At 40.4% G+C, this 27,040-nt stretch overlaps 2 protein-coding genes and 1 long non-coding RNA gene across 3 annotated transcripts in view; 2 read left to right on the forward strand and 1 right to left on the reverse strand.

Annotated features, from left to right (window-relative positions):
• The first annotated feature begins 537 nt into the window (after positions 1-537).
• LOC117812819 (multidrug and toxin extrusion protein 1-like) lies at positions 538-10,451 on the forward strand. Its single transcript, XM_034683777.1, is given in 21 exon segments — positions 538-590; positions 2,807-2,964; positions 2,967-2,992; positions 6,079-6,180; positions 6,349-6,417; positions 6,558-6,706; positions 6,816-6,858; positions 6,992-7,036; positions 7,192-7,289; positions 7,414-7,457; positions 7,460-7,486; positions 7,489-7,509; positions 7,624-7,805; positions 7,998-8,106; positions 8,268-8,343; positions 8,556-8,625; positions 8,727-8,859; positions 8,945-9,039; positions 9,724-9,746; positions 9,748-9,782; positions 9,870-10,451. Coding segments are annotated over 20 exon segments (1,734 nt in total). The 5' UTR covers positions 538-590; position 2,807; the 3' UTR covers positions 10,100-10,451.
• A 3,953-nt stretch (positions 10,452-14,404) lies between these two features.
• Positions 14,405-18,780, forward strand: LOC117812824. The gene is made up of 2 exons (XR_004631276.1): positions 14,405-14,538; positions 18,689-18,780. It is a non-coding gene; the product is annotated as an uncharacterized LOC117812824 (long non-coding RNA).
• Positions 18,781-18,784: 4 nt separating this feature from the next.
• LOC117812821 (multidrug and toxin extrusion protein 1-like) overlaps positions 18,785-27,040 on the reverse strand; it is a 39,633-nt gene continuing 31,377 nt past the window's right edge. Inside the window, 12 exon segments of the mRNA XM_034683779.1 lie at positions 18,785-19,659; positions 19,749-19,845; positions 20,086-20,188; positions 22,419-22,551; positions 22,668-22,738; positions 22,820-22,894; positions 22,997-23,021; positions 23,023-23,106; positions 23,293-23,360; positions 23,667-23,780; positions 23,898-23,995; positions 25,842-25,939. Coding sequence (XP_034539670.1) covers positions 19,276-19,659; positions 19,749-19,845; positions 20,086-20,188; positions 22,419-22,551; positions 22,668-22,738; positions 22,820-22,894; positions 22,997-23,021; positions 23,023-23,106; positions 23,293-23,360; positions 23,667-23,780; positions 23,898-23,995; positions 25,842-25,939 — 1,350 coding nt within the window. The 3' untranslated portion in view covers positions 18,785-19,275.

Here is a 27,040-nt window from a genome sequence, read left to right on the forward strand (position 1 = left end):
GTTTCAGGGTTCCTTGACTGTGTTTAGTGACTTTAATTAACCGAAGGGGTGGAACAATGTTTGTTAAATTTGATTAAATGATCGAGGAATTCACTCCAAGAGGGTTGGATTTTCAACAAGAGCAAACAGCACCACCCGATGGGAGGTTATCATACCCACAACCAGGGAGAGTAACACCTCACAGAGAGGTGTTACTATGGGAGGAAGAATACAACGTACTACATGATGAGGTGACAGGATACAAGCATGTGTGTCAATTTTTAATTCAATTACAAAAACCAAAGATATCACATTTAACGTAGTGTTCACATGATTTCATTCACAGATCTACTGACTCTCCCAACACTATAAATAGATTTCTTCCTTAATGAAGGTTATGGGGCACTCTATCAAGTTTAGAAAACAACACTTACATTTCATCACTTTTTAAGTTGGGTTGGGAAGTCATAAAGGACGTTACATGTTAACACTTTCTGTAATGACACAGTAACCATTCATCTTTAAAAGTCTTTTTGGATAGCTAATTAATTTCTGTCTCTGTTTTGGCTCCATATTTGGTCTCAGCCGGACTGCTTTTTGGCGGTGAGCAGGTAAAGTGGGTCGTTGTGGCTCAACCGTGAGAGTGAATCAAAATGTACTCACCAGGCAGCTGAACAAGCGATCATATCACACAGCCGCCATTTTCTCTGACACCAGGCTCAGGACAGGAAACAGGAATGCTGTTTCAATGTCGATAGTTGTAACGCCGCTGGTGTAAGTGGAGAGAGCTAGCAGTCTTAGCTGTTAAAAGTCGATCCAAGCTAGCTAGGTAGCATCAGAAAGCTTCAAGATGACAAAGGGGAATCTCCACACGGCAGTTTATCATACAGAAATGAACAGTCGACCTTATGATGCCAGGTCTCCATTTATGCATACACAACAAATAGAAGATAGACAGCTTACACCAACTACATGAGAGTCCTCTCTCGGTCAGAACGTAACAACTGTGGTCTCAGAAAGTAGCAATTTGTCTGAATTATGAGACCAAAAACAGAAAGGTGGCAACACCTTGTGGTGCTACCTGGTATTGCAGCAGTATTACAACAAACTAGGTTCTGATTGAAGCTTTGATTTTGGTGCTTCCACTAGGCAGCAGTGTGAATTTGCATATTAGCTAAATATTAGGATCGCAGAGCAACATTCAAAATTTAGATTTAACATTTACTTTTAACATTTAACATTTAGATTTAACAATCAACATTTAGATTTTAAGATTTAACAATCAACATTAAGATTTAACATTTAGATTTAACAATCACATTTAGATTTAACATTTAGATTTAGGTTTAACATATAGATTTAACAATCAAGATTTAGATTTAACAATCAACATTTAGTTTTAACATTTAACATTTAGATTTAACAATCAACATTTAGTTTTAACATTTAACATTTAGATTTAACAATCAACATTTAGATTTAACAATCAACATTTAGTTTTAACATTAACATTTAGATTTAACAATCAACATTTAGATTTAACATTTAGATTTAACATTTAGCATTTAGATTTAACAATCAACATTTAGATTTAACAATCAACATTTAGACTTAACATTTAACATTTAGATTTAACAATCAACATTTAGATTTAACAATCAACATTTAGATTTAACATTTAGATTTTAAAAATCACCATTTAGAATGAACTTTAACTTTTAGATTTAACAGTTAACATAGATTTAACAATCAACATTTAGATTTAAAAATCAACATTTAGATTTAACCATTTAGATTTAACATAACATTTAGATTTAAAAATCAACATTTAGATTTAACATTTAGATTGAACAATCAACATTTATATTTACACAATCAACATTTATATTTAACAATCAACATTATATTTAACATTTAACATTTAGATTAACAATCAACATTTAGATTAACAATCAACATTTAGATTTAACATTTCACATTTAGATTAACAGTGTTTTTAACTTAAATATATTTGTCAAGCCTAGAATTAATTGAAAAGATTTCAAAAATTGCTCTAAATGTGATTTTAAAAAGTGACTTGTAAAGTTTGCACCATGTTTTTTTTATGACGTTTGAGCTAACTGTGAGGAAATGTTATTTCAGTGTGCACAACTTTACAAACGGAACCCATAGCAAGCTACCATTTCACAAAGAAGGGTTACTTTATACAACAAGGGTACATTTCTAGCTAGCAGAGAGTACCTATACCCAGCTAGCTAGTTATACCTTCTACCTAGCTAACCAAGCTAGTGGTCTGGCAGTAAGCAGTTACATTCTGATGTTAGCTGCTCTGCAATGGTTTGCTGAAAAGTTGATGTCCTTTTACTTTAAAGCATGATCAAAACTAGAATTGTTGCTGTCACAGCGTTCACCTCCAGTCAGGGTGATGCCTTTTTTTTTACATTTACAGTGTGTTTAATTTGAGGCATTTGTATTGAACCTGTATTTATTGGAATTTTAGTTGATCAGTATTGATTTTTCATCCTGCAGAGAAAAACAACCAGCCTTCATTTTGCAGTATTTTAAGTTCTGAGGACAAGTTTTTCAGCTCGAGGGTGGGACGAGGGTAGAGAGGTATGATTTGTAGCAAAGCCCTAGTATACTGTAAATACCGGCGCTCACTGGCAGAGAGCAAGGTGGGCGGACATTGCCTTGGTTATTGATTATTTTCCAGGTAATTGGTTATTGATTCAATCCCCTCCCTCTTTGAGTGTTTGAGGGAGAATTGCCGTGTATGAAAATCATTCCGTTTGGGATTGAGTTCTGTTTTCTGCTGAATCTCATTCAGCATGGGAGAGTTATACACAAAAGCTGAAAACAGGGGAGTAAATGGACATACCAAAACAGACGAGTCCCCTCCTGCTGCTCACAGTGTTGACTCATGCTGCAGATCCTCGCTGAGAAGGATGAAGCTCTGGGTACCTGCTGACTACAAGAATGAAGCTGTTCGATTTTAAAACTAGCAGGACCAGTGGTAAGATTATGTGAAGATGTTACAGGAGTCTAATCTGGATCCACACACGGTGATTGACTGTGACTCATATTAGGGAGCTTAGGTTTTAGCGCAGAGGACAGAAACAGGATCAATATGCAGGTCAGAGAGGTAGGGACCAATAATTGACTTGACCTCAGACTGGAGGAAAGGATTGTGAAGCAAACCTCAATTGTTATGAATGCCAAGGATCTTTTTGTGAGCTTTTAGTGTCTTTGTGCATCTTTTGCATCTTGCTAGTTATGCTTGGGTGCAACAATCTTTACACCTGCTGCAGCGAAAGTTCGGTAGCATCATAGACGGTAACAGAAAAGATCGACAAAGTTGACCATACATCACCCTTTGTAAACTGATAGCTGCTTTTAATCATCAAGTTCAGCATTTTTTTTCCCCACCATTTGTTGTTTTGGAGCCAAAAGTGAAAAGAGTGATGGTCAACAGTTTGTTAACCGGCTTGTTTGCTAGTAATTAACTAAGATAACCCTGATTTAATAAGCCCTGAAACTGATACCTGGTAATTAGTGCTTAAATGTTTGAAATACTAAAACTCACTCACAGTAAAGAGCTGTTACAGACTTCTGTGATGGTAATTAGTACACTTGACTGCACAGGGAGCGTTTCATTTGTTCAATAACAGAAATGAGACATGAACTTAGAGTAGCTGAGATGACACCTAGCAAACAACTTGCGTCATGCACCAACAACTTAAACTGTTACAGCCTAAATCAGGGGCAGAGCCAGTGGGTTAAATCTGATTGGCCAACCTGAAATCATAAACAATGATTTGCCTTGTCAGAGGCAGCACTGTTAGTGAAATCAACTAATTGGATTGTGTTTTAAACAGGCAGCTAGCAGCTTCTTTGCATTTCAATGTGGCATTTCTTTTGTTGACACTTTAAACGCTGACTTTGGACAAACATCTTCCTAAAACAACTATTTGAGGAGATTTAAATGTTGCCCTCCTGGTGAGTTACTTTTTAAGGTTAAAAAGTGTTAAAGTACATGAGATTAATAGCGATTACGGAGGGTTCAAGTCCTGGCATGACCAAGTTGGCAATTGGACCAAGTCCCCTTGAGCAACGCTCTGGAACTCCAACTGCTCGGGTGACGCTGGTTGATGGCAGCCTCCTCACTCTGACATCTCTCCATAAGTATATGTCCATAGCATGTTATGCATGAGTGTAGGTATAAAACACTTTGTGTGTAGCATGATCAATAAACCCAAGAGTGGAAAACTTTAATTTTGCAATGGGGATTTTTATTAATCCCTGTTAAGACTTGAGCAATCTCTGTTGGTACTTTGCTCTTAAATTGCAGCCCCATCTTTTTTGAGTGAAATACTACATCTTAAATGGCTAACAGTAAATGGAAATTCTGGGACTTTAGCTATTGAACAGCCCAAAATAAAATAAAAAAACATATTATTTATTATTAAAAGTACAGGAGATTAATGGCGATACCCTTCTGTGTTTGGGTAAGCTCCTAATGTTTCCCACAACTGGCCACCCCAACAAAAGTTTGTGCCCCAGTTTGGCCACCCCAGTCAAAAAAGTCTGGCTCAGCCACTGCTTTCAATATGTATATTTGTAAGTCAGAATATATCTATATAACATGGCAAGCTGCATAAAACTGCCTCTGTTCAGTGTTATAAAGAGGAAATTATTTAAAGATCAAAATTACTTAAAGGTATTTGGGGGTTCGTACAGGGCAAGGAAGGGATTAAAGAATAAATGTATTTCTAAGATAGTAGCAGATATGTAGAGGCTAAACTACGTTTCTTATATATTACAGTTAAAGCTGAATGATTATTTTTAAAAACTGGAGAGGCTTTTGTAGAGAGTTGCAGAACTCGAGATGTAACCGGAAATATGTTTGAACAACAATCATCAGTATGTTGTTCACAATTGATATCTCCTTAACTTTTGGAGCCAGTGGACACTCAATAACTTCTTCTTATCAACATTTTTTGTGTATGTGGCTACAGTGGCACCCAGTTTCCCCCTTGGGTATATAAGATAGTTGTATTGTTAATGTTACATCAGGGAATTGTTTTTTCTGTTCCTAGTGAGCACTTTATCATTTTCAAATACCGTTTAACAGTGAGCTGTGAATATCCAAAGACGTTCTGCTTTGAAATGTAAAAGTGTCTACCTTGATTTTGATACAAATATAATGTTTTATCAGAAATGACAAGAAGTTTGCTCATTTTTTAGACCGAACTGTTGAATACTGATTCTCAGTTTACAGTTACAGATGTTTCAGAAGTTACAAGTTATAGACAGGGCTCTTACCAAAATCACTAATTGGTACATTTAAATAAATACACCTGCAAACATGTGAAATACACAGGCTTGTGTTTGCATTAAGATAGCACATGTAAGAAAAAAATAAATCCTCATTTTCTTTTTTCTTTTTTTTTTAAGTTATATTTTGGCCTTTTGCCTTTATTTGAGAGGACAGCTGAAGAGAGACAGGAAATGTGGGGAGCAGAGAGTGGGGGACGACATGCAGGAAATGGTTGACCGGCCGGGAATCGAACCGGCAACCCCTGCGACGAGGACTATAGCCTCAGTATGTGGGGCGCTTAGACCGCTAGGCCACCAGCGCCCCATAAATCCTCATTTTCAATAAACCAAAGAAATAAGGTGCATTCGTTAGTGTCTCCTTTAAAGGAATGATCATTTCTGAGGAGAAAAATAGTTTGCCCATTCACAGAACCAGACGTGTATCCATTCTTCACTGACTCCCATTCATTGCACAAACCCAGGACTTGATGGATGCAGACTTTTAGTTTTCTTTTGTGTAAACCTTTTGATGCCAAAGGCTGTCAAAAACCTACACCAGCAATCAGCTATTTCTCCCAAAAAAGAGCGGTAGTAAAAGAGGTTCAGGAACACAAAGGAGCTGCAGCAAAACCAAAGCAGAGCACATGTCAGCTGCCAGCGCACAGAACACATTTCTCATACCTCCAGGCCTTTTGAAATCTTAATACTTGCTTCATGTTTGGGAAAAATTCATTTTTGTTTTTATAGTTTTGAAAATGATGTGAGCATGATTTTGTTTTTCAGTTCATTTCACAGTTGATGAGCTTCCTGATCGGCTTCGTCAGCATGGTGTTCTGCGGTCACCTGGGGAAAACAGAGCTGGCAGGAGTGGCGTTAGCGATAGCAGTGAGTGATCTTGCCGAGATTTCGTTTCTGTCTTCATTGGCTTTTTCTTCTCTGGAATCACGGCTCATTTTCTGAAACTGCATTGCTTTCTGTTCATTTCTGTCAGACATGAATTTGAGTCAGACTGTTTCATTTCTCCAGGGCTCAAAATGTGTCATTTCATTACAGGTAATCAATGTCACAGGTATTTCCATCGGCTGTGGTTTGGCATCAGCATGTGACACTCTCATATCTCAGGTATTCAGTTCATCTCCTTTTCAGGCTGCTGCTGCTGCTGCGCTCACAGTATGCTATTTCAGATTTGTTTTCCTGTGTCAAGTTAACCTTTTTTCACAGCACAGTGACTTCATTTTCCTTCTTCTACCCCTTTCCTGTAGACTTACGGGAGTGGTAACTTCAAACGTGTGGGAGTGATCCTGCAGAGGGGAGTTTTGATTCTGCTGTTAGCTTGTTTCCCATGCTGGGCCGTCCTCATTAACACTCAGCCCCTTCTGCTGGCTATCAGGCAGAGTGCAGAGGTCGCAAGGTGAATCATTTCATTTCAAAAAGCAGTGCACTATTAACCTTAAAGCTCTCTGTACATTTATAAAGTTATTCACCACAGCAAGCTGTTTTTCTTGTCTTGTGTGGCAAAGGCTCTCCCAGCTGTATGTGATGATCTTTATGCCCGCTCTGCCGGTAAGATCAGCCTCCTCCATGATTTCCCCAAATGTGCTTTGTATCTCTATCCATATTAGCTGTATTGAATGCTGGTTTTGTTGCATCATTGATCTAATTAACTCTATTCATTGCTTTGTGTTGGATTCTGTAGGCTGCCTTCATGTACCAGCTGCAGGGGAGGTATCTTCAGAATCAGGTGCGTTCAATGACTGGTGTCAAACGCCATTAATCAATGGAAGTTTGTTGAGAGCATTTTTGTGCATGCATCGGGGAGGACCTTGTATACAAATATAAAGTCACAAACAGCAGCTGCATTCAAACAGTCTGTTTTTCTCACACTGTGGCTCACAGGGAATCATATGGCCTCAGGTGATCTGTGGAGCTGTGGGGAATGTTTTAAACGCAATAATCAACTACGTCTTCCTCGTTCTGCTTGATTTAGGGGTCACGTGAGTATACCATACAGTGATTTTGAGCACAAAGTGTCTTTTATTATTTAGACCATTCATTCTGTATCTATAGACTTCATGATGTGTATTTTTTTCTTTCTGTGTTTTTATCAAACCACCAAAGTGGATCAGCAGCTGCCAATGCCATCTCTCAGTATACATTGTCTGCTCTCTGTTGGTGTACATCTGCTACAGGGGCTGCACAAAGCCACATGGGATGGTGAGTAAAGGTGCTAAAACTCTTCATTGATTGGTAGTGCAGGAATGTCTTCTATTTCCTGTTATAGATTTTATAAATACACTTCATTTTATCACCTATCATCTCATACTGTAGGTTGGTCAACAGACTGCCTGCAGGAGTGGGGTCCTTTCCTCCACCTGGCCCTCCCCAGCATGCTGATGCATTGTCTGGAGTGGTGGCTGTATGAGATTGCAGGGTTTCTGGCAGGACTCATCAGTGAGGTGGAGTTGGGAGCTCAGTCTGTAGTTTATCAAGTGGCTGCTATTGCTTACATGGTAACTCCTGACTTTATATTTGTCCTGTAGCCAGAATTTCTGTTGAGTTTGATATTTGTATCTTTTTATCCTGTATATTTTGGACTAATGGGGTAGTAAAGCACAATGTTGGCTAGGTTTGATTGTGTTTTGATGAATACTACTGAAGGCAGAGATGATGTGATTAGTTAATTTGCTGTGCCCTTGTCACAGTTTCCGATGGGTTTCTCTGTCACTGCCAGTGTTCGGGTTGGAAATGCTCTTGGTGCTGGGAACACAGAGCAGGCCAAGCTGTCCAGCAAGGTCTCCCTCATCTGCACATGTAAAAACCAAATCTGTTACAGAGTGGCAATGTCCACTTTGTCCAGCTCCTCACATCAAACTTCTCTTTAAGTCATTGCATTTTTTTCCTTATCCATCCTTTGTTTTTGTAGACTCACCACCATTCTCTCACAAGTGTTGTGTTTCTTTTGCCCAATCTAGTTACAGTCTCATGTTGCATTGGAGTTTGTCTTGGTGTCTCTAAGGATGTGATTGGCTACATTTTCACCACAGAGAAGTAGGCAGAGATCTTGAAATGTAACGCAACATTCAGTAACCTTTATTCATTTACTTCAATAAACAATAACCGACAGGCAGACCTTTGCACAGAAAACTCATGATGTGTCAATGTTTAATTCAATATGCTTCACTAACCTAACAGGACTCTGAGTCTTTGTGTCTATGCAATTCTGTCATACTAGATGCAATTCAACCTTCTACCTCCTCTAGAGACATCATCCAGAGGGTGGCTGACATTATGAAGATGTACTGTTTTGTCCATGTTGCAGAGGCGTTTGCGGTGAGAGCCTTTGCTGTACAAGTCACCTTTTCCCTCCCTTGATAAAAAAATAAACCGGATATTATGGTGCATCTTTTGCATTCTTGTTTTTTCCTCCGCAGGGGGTAACAGGAGGGATTGTCAGGGGGACAGGGAAGCAGTTGGTTGGAGCTGTATGCAGCTTGGTGGGTTTTTATGTCATTGGGCTCCCCATTGGAGCATCTTTGATGTTCCCTGTCAAAATGGGCATTATAGGTGAGAACAGATCAACTTTACGAATTATTTAAACGTATTCCTACTATGTATAACAGACTTTACTCTTTTATAATCTCTCCTCCAGGGATGTGGTTGGGCCTTTTGATTTCCGTGGTGATACAGTCCATATTTTTTACAGTTTTTCTCTGTAAACTAAACTGGAAAAAAGTCACTGAGGAGGTAAGAAACGTTCCTCGTGTCAGAGAGTTTTCTGTTTTAATGCACCAAACTGTTGAAGTCTCTGCCTCTGGACATCAGTATGGCGAGCTCTCTGGCTATTTTGAAAAGTAAACTAATGACTTACCTTTTTAATCTGACTTTGATTTTGAAGTAATTTATTTTTGGCAGGAGTGCATTCTTCTTCTTCTTCTTCTTCTTCTTCTTCTTCTTCTTCTTCTTCTTCTTCTTCTTCTTCTTCTTCTTCTTCTTCCTGTGTTGTTGTTGTTGTTGTTGTTTTAACAACATTTCTTTATCTTATTTAATTATTATTGAAAAGTAAACTAATGACTAAACTTTTTAATCTGACTTTGATATGAAGTAATTTATTTTTTGGCAGGAATGCATTTTTATTATTTTTGTTATTATTATTATTATTATTATTATTATTGTGTTGTTGTTGTTGTTGTTTGAGCAACATTTGTTTATCTTATATCTTTTGTTATATTTTTATTTATTCTATTTATCTGATTTTCCTTTACTTTAACTGTATTTTATTTTGCCTTCCACCCTTACTTATTTTATTAATTTTAATCAGTTGATTTCAATTTGAAATGCTAACCAACTAATTTAGCAGTATGTTTTTTGTGACTTGTGCAAAGATTGTGAAAACAATGATAAGTTCTTGTGTTACATTCCCCCAAATAGGCGCTGGTGAGAGCAGGGGTTAAAGAGAAAAAATGAAATCTTCAGTATAGAAAGCAAAGGTAAAAGTATCTGTATCTGTTACACCACAGTTACATAAGGAAAACTACACAACTGTAGATAACCATGTGTTTGAACTCATCTCACAGCCTCGGACTCTGATGGGAAACAGGCCCATGTTGTGACCACTCGATCCAGCTCTTTGAGTCCAGTGGAGGAGAAGCTGGGGGCACTGGGTGCAGGTCAACAAACATCAGATGACGCAGCGCTATCAGTCAGGCAGCTGGTGGTGCGACGTGGGCTCACTGTGCTGCTCATGCTCGTCATCCTCGCTGCTGGAGTCTTCATCAGTGAGCTGCTCATCAGGCTGCTGAAGTGAGGCAACAAGTGACCGTTATTAGACAAAACAAAGAGATGTGATTCATCAGAGTTTAGATGCATCTTCATGTTTAGCAGTAAAGCTCAGAGGCAGAAATATGCAGACACAATGAACCAAGAAAAAGATAATGAGTAACAGTGTGTTCTCGAAGGTCTGTCTGCACTCACAGATTCTGTTGGTACATTTTAAAGTGATAAACATGACAGTGATAAGGCAGCCTCCATCTTGTCACACAGAGCCGTATAATAGCTGTATTTGTACGACTGTTAATTAGAGCTTTATATGAGGCAAATCCTCTGTTGTTGCCAAAGTGATGATTTTGTACAGTTTTTAAATATTAAACAACTATTGGAGGGGAAAGAGTTCAGTCTAACCTTGATCTTGAATATTTACTTCATGTGATGTGTCTTTAAAGTACAGTTGCCTTAAAAAGGTATCTATCTTTTAACAGTGTTTTGTGGTAGCGTTACATCCACTTCAAATAGATCAAATCCAGACACGTTTAGTCATGTTTAGAAATTCTAAAAAAGGCAATATGAATAATGACGAGCACTGAATAAAAATGGTGTAGGCATGTCGTCTTTATGTAACACATGCTGTGTAAATTGGCTCCATCAAGATGCTGACAGAAATATATTCCTCATATATAGTCTGAATGATGCCACGATTAGAAATAGTATGATTTAGAGCTAATTTAGGCTGCAGCACATCGTTGGATGGGAGCTTTCATCATCAAAGAGAGAGGCTGCTCTTTTTTTCTTTGGTTTAGTTCTCAGTGCTTGATCTCGTGTTGCCAAATTTGATGATAATCACAGTCTGTATGCTCACACTGCATCACGCTGTCTGGATGAAGACATGTCAACTGAACAAATCAACCACCTGTTTACTTTGCAGGAGCAGATAACTAGCTAGCTCAGGATTCTATGGCAAGCTCTAAAGTAAGGAACAACCCCTTACTTGATTTTAGAAATACAGTAGCTGAATGTTCGGCAGTGACTCCATATTTTGGGACAGAAGTTATTTCATTTCTGGAGCAAAATAAATGAGGTTAGCACAACTAAGGTTTGACTTTAAGAGGAACCCTGCACAATATGACATGTTAACCTGGATCAACTTATCTTTTATATGTATGCCACACAAAAACACAGTAAATTTCTACATGTTGAAAAAAATGTTAAATAAATTCGCTCAAGGCCACCAGTGTTACATAAACTGTGACATTATGAAAGCTCCACCATCCCACATAGCAGATAGGTCTAGACCAGATCTGTGTCAAGCCGGCACTGCTGGCTGCCTTCTGGCAAGGCAAGTGGTATGTCAACCGGGTGTGGGCCAGGTCTGGCAATGATGGCATTGTATATATGATGGCATGCCACATCTGGCCCGATTGTGGCTTGGTTTATGTGGCCCCAGATCGGTCCATGCCGCATCTTGGCAGATAAGGTTGAGCTTGTGATTAAGCTGGCCCATGTGTGGGCCGTCTCTGGCAAACTATATCTGGGCCACTTAAGGCGTTATTCTTTGCGGTATGTTGGCAGAGTCTAAGTGTTTTGTGGGCCAGAACTGGGCCAGACCAATTTTGCTATGTGGGATAGGGGCCATCTATTTGGGGGCAGCAGTAGCTCAGTCCATAGGGACTTGGCTTGGGAACCAGAGGGTTAAGTCCTGGCATGGACCAAGTTTGGCAATTGGACCAGGTGCCCTTGAGCAAGGGCACTGCACCCCCAATCGCTCAGGGGTCGCTGGTTGACGGCAGCCTCCTCACTCTGACATCTCTCCGTAAGTGTATGTCCATAGCATGTTATGCATAAGTGTAGGTATAAAAACTATGAGTGTAGCATGCTCAAAAACCCCAGAGTGGAAGGTTTTCTTTCTGGTGTAAACAACAATTTTTCTGGTAATTCTACAGAGATATCACATTCATATAACCACGGAGACTCCACTTTGCCCAGTGCACCCACCTACCACTACTACCAACACCAGGCCCGGCTTTCGTCACATTGACGTTGAAGCTAAACTTGCATGTTAATTTTTGTTACCCAACATGTAAATCAGGCTTGATTCATACATGGTTACATCGTCATGAGCTTCAAGTCTTGCTCATCAGTGCAGACACATCCTCTGGCTCCTCACAGTGACTGTAATCTTTAACCCGCTCACCTCCAGAGACTGCAATCAGTAACATGCTGAGGCATCATTAACAAGTGGCTGTGTAAGATCTGCTGTCACTAACGTTAGACTGGAATTCATGATGCTCTCGCTTAAAGGGACAGTGTGTAGTATTTAGCAGCATTTATTAGAATAGACTTTTAATAGTCATAAGTATGTTTGAGTTAGTTTATTATACCATGAATATAGAAATAATTGTGTTTTTGTTAACCTTGTTATTATATGTCCTATATACAGATGGAGCTGGTCCAAAGGAGGCGCCACCTTGCACTTCCATGTGATACAGGAGCATAGAACAGAGAAATAGTAATGGCCCTTTGAATTTTTGTATCAAGTGAGCAAAGAAGAGGAGTGGTTGTTGTTGTGAGCATACCTGCCAACATTCGACTGTGAAAAATAGGGAGATTTTCTGAGTATCGTAAAATCAGCCTATTACCCAGCAACCCCGCCCATATATAACCCTACACTGCAGATTAATACATTTAATAAACGGATATGTAAGTCAAATACTTTAAATGTCTCTTAATTTCAAGGTTTGCAGTAAAATATAGCAATGAAAACATACAAAATTTAAAAATTCCATGTCTTACAAATATGACAAAATTCATAAACATGTTGAACTGGGAGAGTAGAGTGAGCCACTGTAGTGAGGAGTAAACACACATGTTCCAGGTAGAGTGGTTGCGTTGACACCATATTTTGATGTTATAACATTATAATATTATTTCAATGCAGGAGTCTCTGTGGCATGATCTACATCTCTATGTGCTTTTTAAAGTCATTTATCTGGGTCCTTTAATCATATTTATTATCTACAGCTAAATGTTATCTGACTACAGTAACCTCTGCATCCTCAGCCTCTGCTGCTTTCTGCTCTTTATTTAAAGAAGGAAGAGATTTCCTCTGCATCTCCACCTGAGGTTATCATAGAGTTAGTGATTTAATAACTTCACCTGTGATATTGTGATAGTTACTCACTCTTCATCAGAGTCACATAGCTCTAAGCTCTCCTTATGAGCTTAAAGAGGATGCTGCTTTATTGCACGTCACAACTTAAGTTAGCTAGCAAGAACAGGGCTAAACCACTTTAATGAAGGATGGATAAATCTTTAAAACCGGCAGAAGTGTGTTGGGAACTCAACAATCTGTTCTATTTGCTCGTAACGCATCAGATTGAATGAGATTGCAAGCCCCCCATAGAAGTTGAGGGACACTAATTTGATTGACATCAACGTGAAATAGGGAGGTATTCGGGAGAAATAACAACTCGGGAGTACAGCGGGAGATAAGTTTAAAAAGCGGCCTAAATCTGGAGTGTTGGCAGGTCTGGTTGTGAGCGAACCACAAGTGCCATGTAATTTTAAAGAGCTTTGAGTGGTCAGAAGACCAGAGAGAGCTCTATATAAATACAGTCCATTTATTATTGACTTTAAAAATGCTGTTGCATAGACAACGAGTCCGACATTACTGGTGGTATAGTTTTGGAATCTTACAGGGGCGGAGCCAGGGGTTGGCCATGGCTACCCCTGAATCTGAAACCATGATTGATTATTTGCCTTGTCAGAGGAGGCACTTATATTGAAATCTTCTATTTGGGATGTGTTACAGGGTGTACAGCAGCTTCTTTGCATTTCAGTGTTGAGGTGGCTTTGGACAAACATCATCAACTAAATTCATATATTGTCTTCTTTACTCCAACATTGATACGTTTCATCATGATACAATTAGTCTTCTCTTTGATAAAGTAAGGTCATCATATGGCAGTACATATAACAATAGTCACAGATACACAGTATAAAAATAACTGGCTTATTTTTCACAAATCAGCACCGTACTAAAAAAATGAGAGTACAGAGTGACAATGATACAGGGAGACAATACAGTTATAGATCACTGGCTCATAGTTATACTGTAGAGGACATATTTACATGTATACATGCAAATTCTACATTACATATTTACAATCAATTTACAATTAAGACCTGAACATAATGATTTAGGGTAAATAAAAGAAAATACATAAAACAGTGCAGTATGTAAATAAAGACGAGAAAATGTGTAAAAAAATCAAACTATCCATGTAAAAACGGTAATTTAGGAGGGACATCTCCCGTTTCCCACCACCAGCTGCGCAAGTGAATGCAGCATCACACAACGTATCCCCAGAGTATTGCAGGCAGGGAGACATGCCTGGACAAGTTTAGATGCAGCATTAACATTAAAGCTGTCGGTGACGGACTTATTATACCGTGTGTGCGTCCATGATACACGTAAGTCAGTAATTATTGGAGTTTCGTGTTTTTCATTGTTCATGTTAACTATGCTTGTGCAATTTCGTGTGTTTGCTGTTTGGTTATATGCATCTAATGTGATTTTAGCTCAACTCAACTTTATTTATAAAGCACTTTAAGAACAACAGCAGTTGGACACAAAGTGCTGTACAGAAACATAATGGATAAAAATTGCTAATCGCTAATTGATAGCATAATAGTTTAATTCAGTCCGAATACTGCATTTACTGATTAATCATGTAGAGAAACTCTGGCAACTGGATACACTGCCATATCGGAATGAGCGGCTCATCACCAGGTCGAAACAAGATGCAGAGGCAGTGCGACAACTCGAGGAGAAGACAACTGGAGTAGAGGTTAATGGGGTCAGACGCTACGCCACTCCGCTTCTTTGGAAGAAAGATCTTCCCTCTCTCTATGCACCAAAGGAGGCAGTGTTGCCTTTGCTACGTGGGACAGAAAGACGACTAGCCAAAGAAGTGGATAAAGCAGCAACCTATTCCAAGGAGATTCACAAGCTGCTTGATGCTGGCTACATCAAACCCATTCCATCATCAGAGGTTGAAGAGAGCAGCCATTCGTGGTTCATACCCCACCACATGGTTTGCCACAATGAAAAGGACAGGATAGTCTTCAACTGCTCATTCACATTCAAGGGCCAGAACTTAAATAACCACCTCCTTCCTGGGCCCACACTGGGAGCAAGCTTGCTAGGAGTTCTTCTTCGGTTTAGGGAACATCCAATCGCTGTCAGCAGCGATATCAAGGGAATGTTCCATCAGGTCCGCTTACTGGAAGAAGACCGACCATTGCTACGTTTCCTATGGCGTGACATGAAGGTAGATGAGGAACCAACTGTCTACGAGTGGCAAGTGCTCCCTTTTGGGACAACATGCAGCCCATGTTGTGCCACCTTTGCTCTCCAAACACATGTCCAAGGGCACACAGAGCCAGGAGAAGATGTTCGCCTGTCTATCGAACGCTTCTATGTCAACAACTGTTTGCAGAGCCTCCCTTCTGAACAGCAAGCTAAGAGACTGGTGGACCGACTGCAATCTCTCCTCAGTGAAGGCGGCTTTGAACTGCGGCAATGGGCTAGCAATGTGCCATCTGTTATAGACCATCTACCGAAGGAGTCTCGGTCTGAAAGCGAACTCTGGTTCTCACAAGAGAATGCAGATCCTCAAGAGCGCACTCTTGGACTAGTGTGGCAGTGTAAGTCTGATACCCTGAGATACAAGGACCAGCAGAGCGAAAGTCCAAAACCTACGATGCGTAACATCTATCGACTGCTTGCTCAACAGTATGATCCTCTTGGGTTCATAATCCCATACACCACAAGAGCCAAGGTCATTGTGCAACGTCTCTGGGACAAGAAACGAGGCTGGGATGACCCCAATCTCCCAGAAGACTTACTCCAATCCTGGCAACTGTGGGTAAGTGAGCTCCCTCAGCTGTCATTGATAACTCTGCCAAGATGCTACAACCGACCACCAGAGAGACTGTAGCAGCAGCCCTCACAGCATTCATGTTTTCTGTGACGCCTCTGAACGTGCATATGGGTCTGTAGCCTATCTGCGCACTGAAGAGAGTGAAGGAGGAGCCAAAGTGGCATTTATTGCTGCAAGATCCAGAGTCGCACCAAAGAAACAACTCTCAATCCCAAGACTGGAATTGTGTGGTGCAATGACAGGGGCTCAGTTAGCTTCCGTACTGAAGAGAGAACTGACGCTGAACATTCAAGAGGTGGTGTACTGGACAGACTCAACCACTGTACTGACCTGGCTTCAGTCAGACTCCTGTCGGTACAAGGTTTTTGTTGGAACCAGGGTAGCAGAAATACAGGAGCTCTCTGACCCAGCTTCCTGGCGTTATGTCGACTCAGAAAGCAATCCCGCAGATGATATAACCAGGGCAAAACCCTTTCTCAGCTTGCTGGAGAGAGTCGCTGGAGTCAAGGGCCTCCCTTTTTACAGCTCTCTGCTAACCATTGGCCAAATGCACCATCTGGAGAACCTACTGAAGAGGTCGAGGAACTAAGGAAAACTTCATTCTGTGGACTGCTCACCGGTGCAGATACTCCCACATTACCAGATACCCAACAATTCAGTACATACCAGGAACTCTTGGAAGCTACTACGAGGTCACTACACGGGGCGGCTAACATCACTGATCACCCCACAGCCGATGACTATAACAAAGCAGAGTTGGCCCTCCTGAGACAAGATCAGATGGAAAGCTTCCCTTAAGACTTTGTATTACTCAAATCAGGAAAGGCCATCCCTACCAGTAGTAGATTGCTTACTCTCGCTCCTGAGTATGATGAGACTACTGACTTGATCCGGCAGGTGGTAGGCTCAGAAGATGTGAAGACCTGAACCGGGAGTTTCTGCACCCTATTCTTCTGGCCCCCTCTCATCCTGTTTACCAAGCTGCTAATTCAGCACTTTGACAATCAGCTGTGTCAACCCTGGAGCTGAACGTGTCTTCGCGGAGTTGCGCAGTACATACTGGATATGAGAGGCAGAGAAGCAGTTAGAAAGCATCAGTATACTGCCCGAGTGTAGGAATGGAGAGGGTAAGCCAGAGATCCCAAAGATGGTTTGATTTGCCCCCTTCAAGTTTGAGACTCTTTCGACCTGCCTCTATTCAACTGGAACTGACTGTTTCGTGCCCAAAGGCTGTAACGGTGGGACGGCGCACTGAAAAGAGGGGGGGTATCCTGTACAAATTCTCACCAATCGGCATTGTACCTTGATCTGCTATCCGCTTTGTTACTCGCAGGGGGAAACCTCTTTGAGCTCTTGTCGGAATCAGGGCACCAACTTTAGAGGAGACAGTAGGGAGAACTGCGAGAAGCGTTCGATGCCATGGAGCCTACCATCCGGGACCAGCTAGCAGCACAACAGATCCGATTCCGCTTCAATCCCCCCAATGCTCCCCACTTTGGTGGGTCCTGGGAGCGAGAAGTGCGATCAGTAAAGTCTGCCCTCCGCACCACCTTAGGAGCCCAACATGTGTCAGAGGAAGTGCTAAGAACGGTTCTCGTAGAAGTTGAGAACATCCTGAACTCCAGGCCATTGGGGTAGTACGTTTCTACGGGACATCGCAGATCCAGATCCTGTACACCCAACTCCTTGTTGATGGGGCGGCCAGATTCATCCCTGCCACAAGTCGTCTACCCAGAAACTGAAACTTCTCAGCTCGTAAAAGATGGAGACACACTCAAGTCCTCGCAGATCATTTCTGGAAACACTACATACAGCACTTCCTGCCCACTCTGCAAATTCGGCAGAAGTGGAATACAGAGAAAGATGATATCACTGTTGAGCTGTTCTCATCGTTGATCATCAGATCCCAAGAGCTCAATGGCAAGTTGGAAACCATCAAGTCCGTTATACCTGGAGCTGACGGAAAGGTGAGAACTGCAGTCGTTGAAGTGAAGGACCGGACCTACACCCGACCTGTGGCTCGTCTCATCAAGCTACCTGCTTACCCATGACAAGACTGCAACACATTAAAGGTATCCTTTAGCAAATTTACTCACTAAATTGGGGCGGCTGTAAAAAACGGTATTTAGGAGGGACATCTCCCGTTCCCACCACCAGCTGCGCAAGTGAATGCAGCATCACACAACGTATCCCCAGGAGTACTGCAGGCAGGGAGACATGCCTGGACAAGTTAGATGCAGCATTAACATTAAAGCTGTCGGTGACGGATTTATTATACCGTGTGTGCGTCCATGATACCGTAAGGTCAGTAATTATTGGAGTTTCGTGTTTTCATTGTTCATGTTAACTATGCTTGTGCATTGTCGTGTGTTTGCTGTTTGGTTATAGCATCTAATGGGATGTTAGCTAATCGCTAATTGATAGCATAATAGTTTAATTCAGTCCGAATACTGCATTTATTTAGTACTTATGTACTTATTTGCCATTTCTGTAGACATTCTGCATTGAATTACACGATGATTCAGTTACTTGATGTACAGTCTTATTGTTAATTTCTTGTTGTTTAAAGCTAATAGTTAACATACTGTAAGTTAGAGAACAAGCTCTGTGTTCTTGATGCTTTGAGATATATATATGTCAGAATTACTAAATAGTATGTTTTGTTACTTTCTATTTAGAACCACACACACACACTCACCTTCAGACGACAGTGTGAAGAAGTTCAGCTCTAACTTGTATGCCAATCACCTTGGATAAAGATACAAACTAAGCCCTGGACTCAGCATGTTTATTCCCCACTCTCACCTGAACATCATAATTGTGTTTTAACCCGACACCCTGCGGTGATTGCTGCCACACCATAGATCCACACTTTCTCTCCTACAATCCATGATAAAAAATAATCTGTTCCTTAATGCCCACATGTGTGAGACTTTCAGTTAGAGATGTGTACAGTTATGTGTCCTGTTGTCCCTGTTAGACATCTCAGGCTGGGCCGGTTAAAACACAACCTTTGGTACAAGACCTTTGTTCACTCTGCCAGTCTCAGCTTTATTTGTTTCTTCAAGCTTCCTGTGGATTTGCACACCAGTGCAGGAATTATGTGTATTTTTGTCTTTGTTAAATAGAGCTTATGGCCAACATCAGAGGTTTACATAATAACGACCCAAGTCAATAAGAAATATCCAGGAATCTAACACCTTTCTCTCTTTGAGATCTTCAAAAATCAGTTTGTGAGAAGTGTTGATCCACCAGATGTCTGCATTCAGAGGTCAGAGATGGCTCCGAGGTCTGTGGTCAGGCCCAGTAGAGCTGAAGGTGCTGGTGTGGAGTCATTAGCCCAGTTCAGGGTGAAGTTGTTCAGGCTTCGAACAGAGGGCTCTGGTGGAGGGACAGCGAAATGAAAAGCAACGCCTATGACCAGAAAAAGAACTGACACTAACAAGACGAGTCCCCGACGCAAGATCAGCTGAGTGGAAGAGAGCAGCGTTTGAGGTTTGGTGCTTTTGCTCTGCTCGGTGTCCCCCTCAGTCCCTCCTGCTGGTGTGTTGTTGCTTTCAGACGCGTGATTGGCTTTCAGCTCCTGGTCCTCTGTGTCTACGGAACTGTAGCCTTCTGCTTTAGAAACTTCTTTCCCTTCTGACTGGTTCTACAAGGAGAAAAGATTAAAAGGTAAAAAGCTCAAGTATGATAAATGCCAGATTAACTATACAGCAAACATTTCTCTGTAACACTTACTGTAACAGGGCAGTCTGAGATGTCAGGCACAATCCCTTCATTCAGGACTGTACTCACAGGACGCTTTGGTATCACCACCACTTTCTTTCCAGCTCGTTTTGGGCCTTACAACAAAAGTGAGGTTCATTAGACACAGAAAAAACATATTATCTTTATTATGGTTAAATTTGTGCATGTTTGAGTGTGTTTCTAGGAGTTTCTAGTGCAAACAAAAATGTTTCCAAGCTGCCAGAAATGATGAGAAAGTAAATGTCATGTGATAATCCCAATTATGTTCCTGCCCTAAATCCTTTTTGGAAAGATTCTTATGCCATTCACAGTAAAAAAAAAAAAAAAAAATACTACCTTTTGTGCGACTTTCTTCCAGTCCAGCCTGAAGATAAGAATGAGGAACAAGCACACCTCAAAGAGAACACATGTTAAGAGACCCAGCCACAGACCTGAAAGGAAAGATGCAAAAACATATTCATTAAAGGAACATGTGCTGTGTTTTCACTCACATAGTTATGACACATAGACTAGCAAACAGTCATGCTAGCAATGTTGAAGCCATACTTGGTCTCAGCATTGTTTTGTGCTAAAAGCTCACACCAGCATGCTAACAATGATGGTGCTAACTTAATGATAGTTTGGCATATGTAGAGTTTACATGTTTGCCACCATATTTTAAAATGATTGAGCAGCTGATGGTGATGTCATTGAGCACTGGGCAAATTATCATTTTTACCTGATGTTAGTTTAAGATAAAAAAGTAAGGGGACCACCAAAGTGATAATAAATGATCCTAAGGGGCCTTGAGTGTCTAAACTAAATTTTATGACCATTCATTGGTCAACATTTATGTCCCAGAAGCCATGAAGCTGGTGTGCCTGAAAAATAAAGTAAAGGGTTAGCTTAGGGACTGGACATACTCAAGTTGACTAAACTCCAATATATGTATGTGCATGTTAAACATTGATGCTGCACTGGAGCTAATTTGGATATCCTTAATTCACCCTTTATAAAAGTACTTTGTCACCTAAGGAAATGAGGACACAAGCATGAAGATACACACCTCACAAGGTCAAATCTGTGGTGCATATTGTGTGCGTAGGGGAGGGTACATTTATCAACACATGCACACTTGGAGTTGACAGCAAAGATCCACTCTGGCAGGGGGTTAATGGCAGGCGGAGGGGAGATAAATTAAAGAATGGCTGGTGCAGGAAGGTTGAGTGGGTTTGTGGGTTTACCTAATGTACCTAGATCCAAATAAAGACACATTACTTCCATTTAAACCTCAAATTTACTCCTTACTGGTACAAGCTAAATTTATGATAACATCAAAGCTTCAGTCTGATGTGTAGTACAAGGAAATGGAGGAGATCCCATTACTGCTATTCAAATGAGTGTCCTCTTGTTTATTGTTACTTTGCTCACAAGGTCAAGTCCTTACCCAGGGGCATGTCTAGTTAGTTTAATTGGGGGGGGCTGATCCTAGGGACAATTGTGCAAGTTACATGAAGTTTGCCTGTGCACACATCTGAATTAATCTCATCTATTTGAGTAGTGAGAAGAGTCAATATCAACCCTTTGTGCTCCACAGGGAGCAACAGAAAGTATTGTCTCATCTGACATCCCCTGAAGCTAAAGAAACTACAAATATGAAAATGAATATGGAATATGAAAGGTGGAGGAAGCGAAGGGAGGCTTGGGAGGCTAGCAAGAAAGGGGTAGCATGCAACAATTCACACCAGAATTCACACCAGTTGATGCAATGGCTTCACATGACGATTTACCACTGGGCCACCATGTCAGATCTTGTGAACCTTGTGAATTTGGTGTGTGTGTGTGTGTGTGTGTATTGAAATCTATGCTAAAAAACAAAATAACAAAAACAAAGAAAGTTTGATGAATGAAAGTGGAGAACTACCCAAACCTAAAAGTCCCTTTGGAGGAACTTTTTATTTCAAAAACATCAAACTTAAAGCTGCTGTTGGTAGAAATGGTGTAAAAAAATGTACTTTTTTTCTGCTTGGTTTGGAGAAAAGGTTATAATACCAATCTGCACTCATCTGTAAGTGAAGTAATTTGAGATTATGGAGAAATCTCTGTGTTTTCCAATGCCTTTGTGTCAAGCAATGTTATTATTCCCCTCGTTCCCGTTATCACGGACCAATCAGAGCTGCTCCCCAACCCTCTGTCCTGATTGGTCGAGTGGCGGCCCCACTAAGTCGCCCTGATTGGCTGGGAAGCCACTACTTCCTCGTAAAACGCGCACAACGATCTATTGTGGGCAGAGTTACGACAGCAGAGAGGGGAGGGGTGGTGTTGACATTCAAAATCTCTCTCAGAACTGATGTTTATATCACGACTACCAACAGGAGCTTTAATTTAGTGCTCTTGCTTGCAAAGAATGTAAGTTTCCAGAGTAAATGTCACTAATAAAAGCATCCTCACACATCCTGGACTTAAGATCTAGCACAGTGCTGACTGCAGATCAAAAATGTATTTTATTATACCTTATGAAAGTGTCTGTCATTCAGAGAGTGTCCAAAGTATATGAGCTGGGGTTATACACAAGGATCATGAAAATGTCTTGATTAAAAACACAGAAAATACAAGCTCACTGTTTGTATTTCTGTGTTGTTTTCAGAAACACACAGAGATGAAATGGGATGAAAGCAATACCTAGTATCCTGAGCTTGGCGTAAAACATAAGAACAATTCCAACTGGCAGACCGATGAGGTAGTAACCGACTAGGTTGGACAAGGCAGCAATTTTCTGCATCCCACATCCTACAAGAATCCCTGAGCAGACACACTGAAACAAATACCACACAACAGACTGAACAGGTTAAAATCAAAATCAACCAAAGTGATTATTCATACTAATCTAATAAAACAATACAATGACATTGGATTCTGTAAACCACGTACCAGGATTGCATCAAAGAATTGTAAAAATGTGTAAACTGTGATGTTATGTGAGACGATCGCCACAATGTTTTGTCAGGGAGAAGAGAACAACATCATTCCAACAGACTTACCTTTACATGGTACAGGAACTGACTTTTAGGTTGATACTCACTCATCAGAGGTAAATATGTAGCCAACGATAGTCTTACAGCCAGCAATGACAATACCCTGGAGCACAGCAAGCATACCTGTAGCAAAGACATTAGGGTTGATAACCTGAGGAGCTGTGCCAGAATCTAGTGTGCTCGTTGGGTTTTGGAAGTATACTCATAAGCATTGTTCCACAGTACCTGCTAGAACCAGGGCCACTTTGCAGTGTGACTAAGGCCCTGGTTATGTTTCCCGCCCCAAGAGCATTTCCTACACGCACACAGGCAGCTACATGGACACCTAGAGGAAACTGCAAAGACTTCATATTACTGTATGATGACAATCATAATCAGTTATCCTGCTGACTTAAGAGGAACAGCTTGCAAATAGCTCTGATCTGAGTCTTTGCCTACCACTAAGACCTAGAAGTGGTATCAGTCTTTTTCTCTGAAGTGAGATTGCACACTTTCACATTTAACAACCTGAATATCCTTACCATGTATATAATGGATCCAATTTCATCCAGTATATGCTGGGCAGCAAGATCTTCTTCACCAAGTACACCTGGTTTGAAAATATTAAGATTCAAGCATTAATGAATGCCTTTACACCATGCTGGAAAACAGGAAATTACACACATAGAGCTGCTGGTTTATTAATATGACAAGACTGAGAGACTGCTGTGATCAGATGTTTTAAATATGATATATTCTCGGATAATTCTCTTAATTTTCAACTTTATGCTCAATGAAAAGTCCCCCAACCAAAACCACCTTTCATTTAATCAATACTTTAGTGTTCGTCAGAGACCAAATCCTGACCAAATGTAAGGAGTAAATATGTATGTGTGAGTGTCCAACAAACACTTACCAGCAAAGAAACCTCCAATCTCCCAGATCCACCATTCAAGGCAGACCATGAAGACACTGGGGATAGCCAGCTTCATGTAGGAGTCCCACTCCTGCAGACTCTCAGTGGACCAGCCTGTACATAGTAGTATACTCAATGTGGGGTACGCAAAACTACTTACAAGCATCATTCTGTTGGCCCACATTGTTTATCATTGAATACCTGATGTGTTAATCCATGTGTGTAACTCACCTCCCCATGTCTTTTCATGGAGCCTCTTCCATCTGATGTAGCCATACAGCAGCAGGCAGATGGTGATTTGAGAGAAGCTGCTCGCAATGGCTGATCCACTACCAACACACATTAAAAAAAACATCTTGCTATTTTGGAGGAAAGTCCAATGTTTGTGTTAGTTAACTACACCTCCCTTTTCTTCAAACGTGAGAAGGGCTGTTCGAACTATCTAAACAGTTTTTTTTTTTGTTGGTTAATATTAGGGCAATTGTCCGGAGGTTGTGTTCCTTAAGATCGGATGCTTTTATTTGGAAAGGGAAGTGCTGACAAAACGTGTTGAGGAAGGCAGAAGGCACGTTACTCTTGGAGAACTGGGGTTCTCAAAATTTTCAGCCCGCAAACCCAAAATATAGGTGCCAAGACTCGCAACCCCCACTGTCCCTCAAAGTGATTTAATGTGGCTTCATTTAGCTGGTCTGCAGAAAATTAGCCTACCTGTACAAGTATGTGGCTGTGCCATTATGAATTAACCTGCTACTACTGATGCTTTTGATAATTACCTGTTCACTAACCCTAACTTAGGAGTCATCTGGCAAAAAGAGAGCAGAAAACTCATTACGTTTTCTATTTTCAAGGTTTGTTCAAGCTCAGCTACTTTTTTTGTTGATATTTTTGACTATGATGGGTAAAATGTACTATGTTTAGATAACTTAAAATTTTTTTTAAAAACATTCTGGGAGACATCTCACGACCCCCCATTTGTGTCTTGTGACCCCCCATGGGGTCCCGACCCAAACTTTGGGAACCCCTGTTCTAGAACACTAAATAACTCAATGCTTTTTGCGTTTAAGTCGCAAGCTGACGGTGGAAAAGGTTTGTTTACATCGAGTTTCCCATGTAAAACAACACTGAGTAGCGTAATAACATGTTTTTGTATATGTTTTATACGTTTATGGATGAGTGTATGTTAGCTAGCAAGAATGCTGCATTAGCTCAATGAGGAATCACTCATGTCATATTGAGGAGCAATTAGCACACCTTGATTTATTGCAATTAAACTGATAAATGCAAAGTGTGTATTTCGAGTTTACAAAAAGTGGGGTAAAATAAGGAAGTCAATATATTTTCCATATTTATCTGGTCTTAAAAAAAGTGACAAATTGTTTATTTTGATTTTAATTTAGCAAACCTGCAGCACTCAATTGAAACTCTAAGGCTTAAAATCCTATTAAAGTTGTTAAGGGGAAAAAGTTAAGCTTCTAGAATGGGACTTTTTTCACTGGTTGTTTCCTTTTATCTCTTACTGGTGTTCACTATTGTATAGAGGGCTACAAACAGTAAAACATTATGAACCATCTGTTGGAGAGTTAGACTATCATTCACCCTGCCATGCTGCAGCCTGCACACTGAGGGGTTTAAAGGTCAGCATTGAGATAGTTAAAGTCACATTATGGTTTTAGCTCAATTATTGTTAAATAAGTCTGAAAGGCCTCAAAACTTTGCCGCAGTCCTTGCTTGATACTAGAGGGGGGAGGATAGACCTGACGTGACAACAGAGTCTTAATTTGTTAAGTCGACTGCCTGTTGAACAAATGTTTGTCCAGCTGGTCCACAATCTTCTCTCTGTTCTTTCTCTGGCATACACTGCCTCCCTCTCCTTCTAAGTAAAGTGCAAAATAATAAACACAAGTACTTCTGACTCTGTTTTTAACAACAAAACATGTTATTGTTCACTGAGTGACTAAAATGCATTATGAGTTCTCTAACCTCCTTTCTACTTCTTTCCAAACCCCGCAGCTGTGCAGCAGACCAAAGCTTTGGAGAACAGTGATGTGATCAGGAGGCACAAGAGCGTTTTTTTTTTAAGGATATTCTTATTGGCTATGAAACCTGAAGTCTGAAACCATATCAAGCAGCACAACGTCCATCAAAAATTAAAAGGTGAGGAGAAGAAACACTTACATGACACCCAGCTGGAGGTGGGTGATTAGGACATAGTTGACCCCCAAATTGATGACGTTTGCAGCTGCTGCTGTGTACATCTGAGGCAGAATGATCCCCTGACAGAGAAAAAAGACATCAACTATCAGCCTTAATCTTTGGACCTAACTATTACTTTTTATGAATAATTTTTACCAGGTTATTCAGAAGAAGAACATAAGTAATACAGCACTTTATTGGTAATACGAGTTAGAGGCCACAGCCAAGCCAGTAGCTTGGTACTACTGGGAGACTAGCATACAGTTGTGTGAACGTTTGCAGGCTTTGGTGTTAAAAGATACATTACCCTATTAACACTAGCAGGGCCAGAATTCATTCTACTAGAAAGGCCACAAGAGGTCATTTTGACTGCCAGATTCCAAATTGTATTATCTGTTATGACAAATACCCAATATAGAGGATGATTGTTTATTGTTTTAACGATACATTTATGAAAATATCCATATATTTATATGAAACTTTCCTCGGCTAGTCACTTTCATCTGCTTCTTATTCAGATAGATCGCCGTTCTGCACTGACCAATTCCTGGAACAACTGTCAGGCTTCCTCAGCAGTCATCAGAAGCCCTTTGTGCTTCTCTTTGCCAAAAAAGAGTTGTCTAATTTTCTCACTTCAATGCAAAACTTTTCAAATTGCTTTGGACACTAACTCACGGTCATTGTGACTGCCTGTGGTTGAAATAAGTAAAAATAATCATATAATTGTTGCCTTTTGTGCAATTTGTATAAATGGCATTTTAAATACGTAAACACACAACTTTAAGAAAAGTCAGGAACAGGCAGCACTGTGATCTTTAATTCAACAAAGTTACACAACATGTAAATGTGAAAACAGTCCAAAATGACCCCCTTGGTCTTTCTAGTGTTAAAAGGTGAAGTTATTACAATTCATCTCAAATAGGAAAATTGATCACTGAACTTTCTATCAAATTTGGTGTCAATCCATGTAATGATGTTAGACAGATCACATTCAGCGTGAACTTGCTACTCAGGATGCATTATCTGGCATATGTGCATAATATCTGTGACACATTATCTTTCTACTACCATGGTGTTAAAAAGCAAAAACTCTCTCACTTATTTTAATTATTTTGATATAATTCATGGCAATAAATAGGACACAAGGTGAATCTTACTCCTGTTTTTACTACTGGGAAAAA

The sequence above is a fragment of the Notolabrus celidotus genome, chromosome 5 (assembly GCF_009762535.1).
Source record: "Notolabrus celidotus isolate fNotCel1 chromosome 5, fNotCel1.pri, whole genome shotgun sequence".
Taxonomy (NCBI): Eukaryota; Metazoa; Chordata; class Actinopteri; order Labriformes; family Labridae; genus Notolabrus; species Notolabrus celidotus.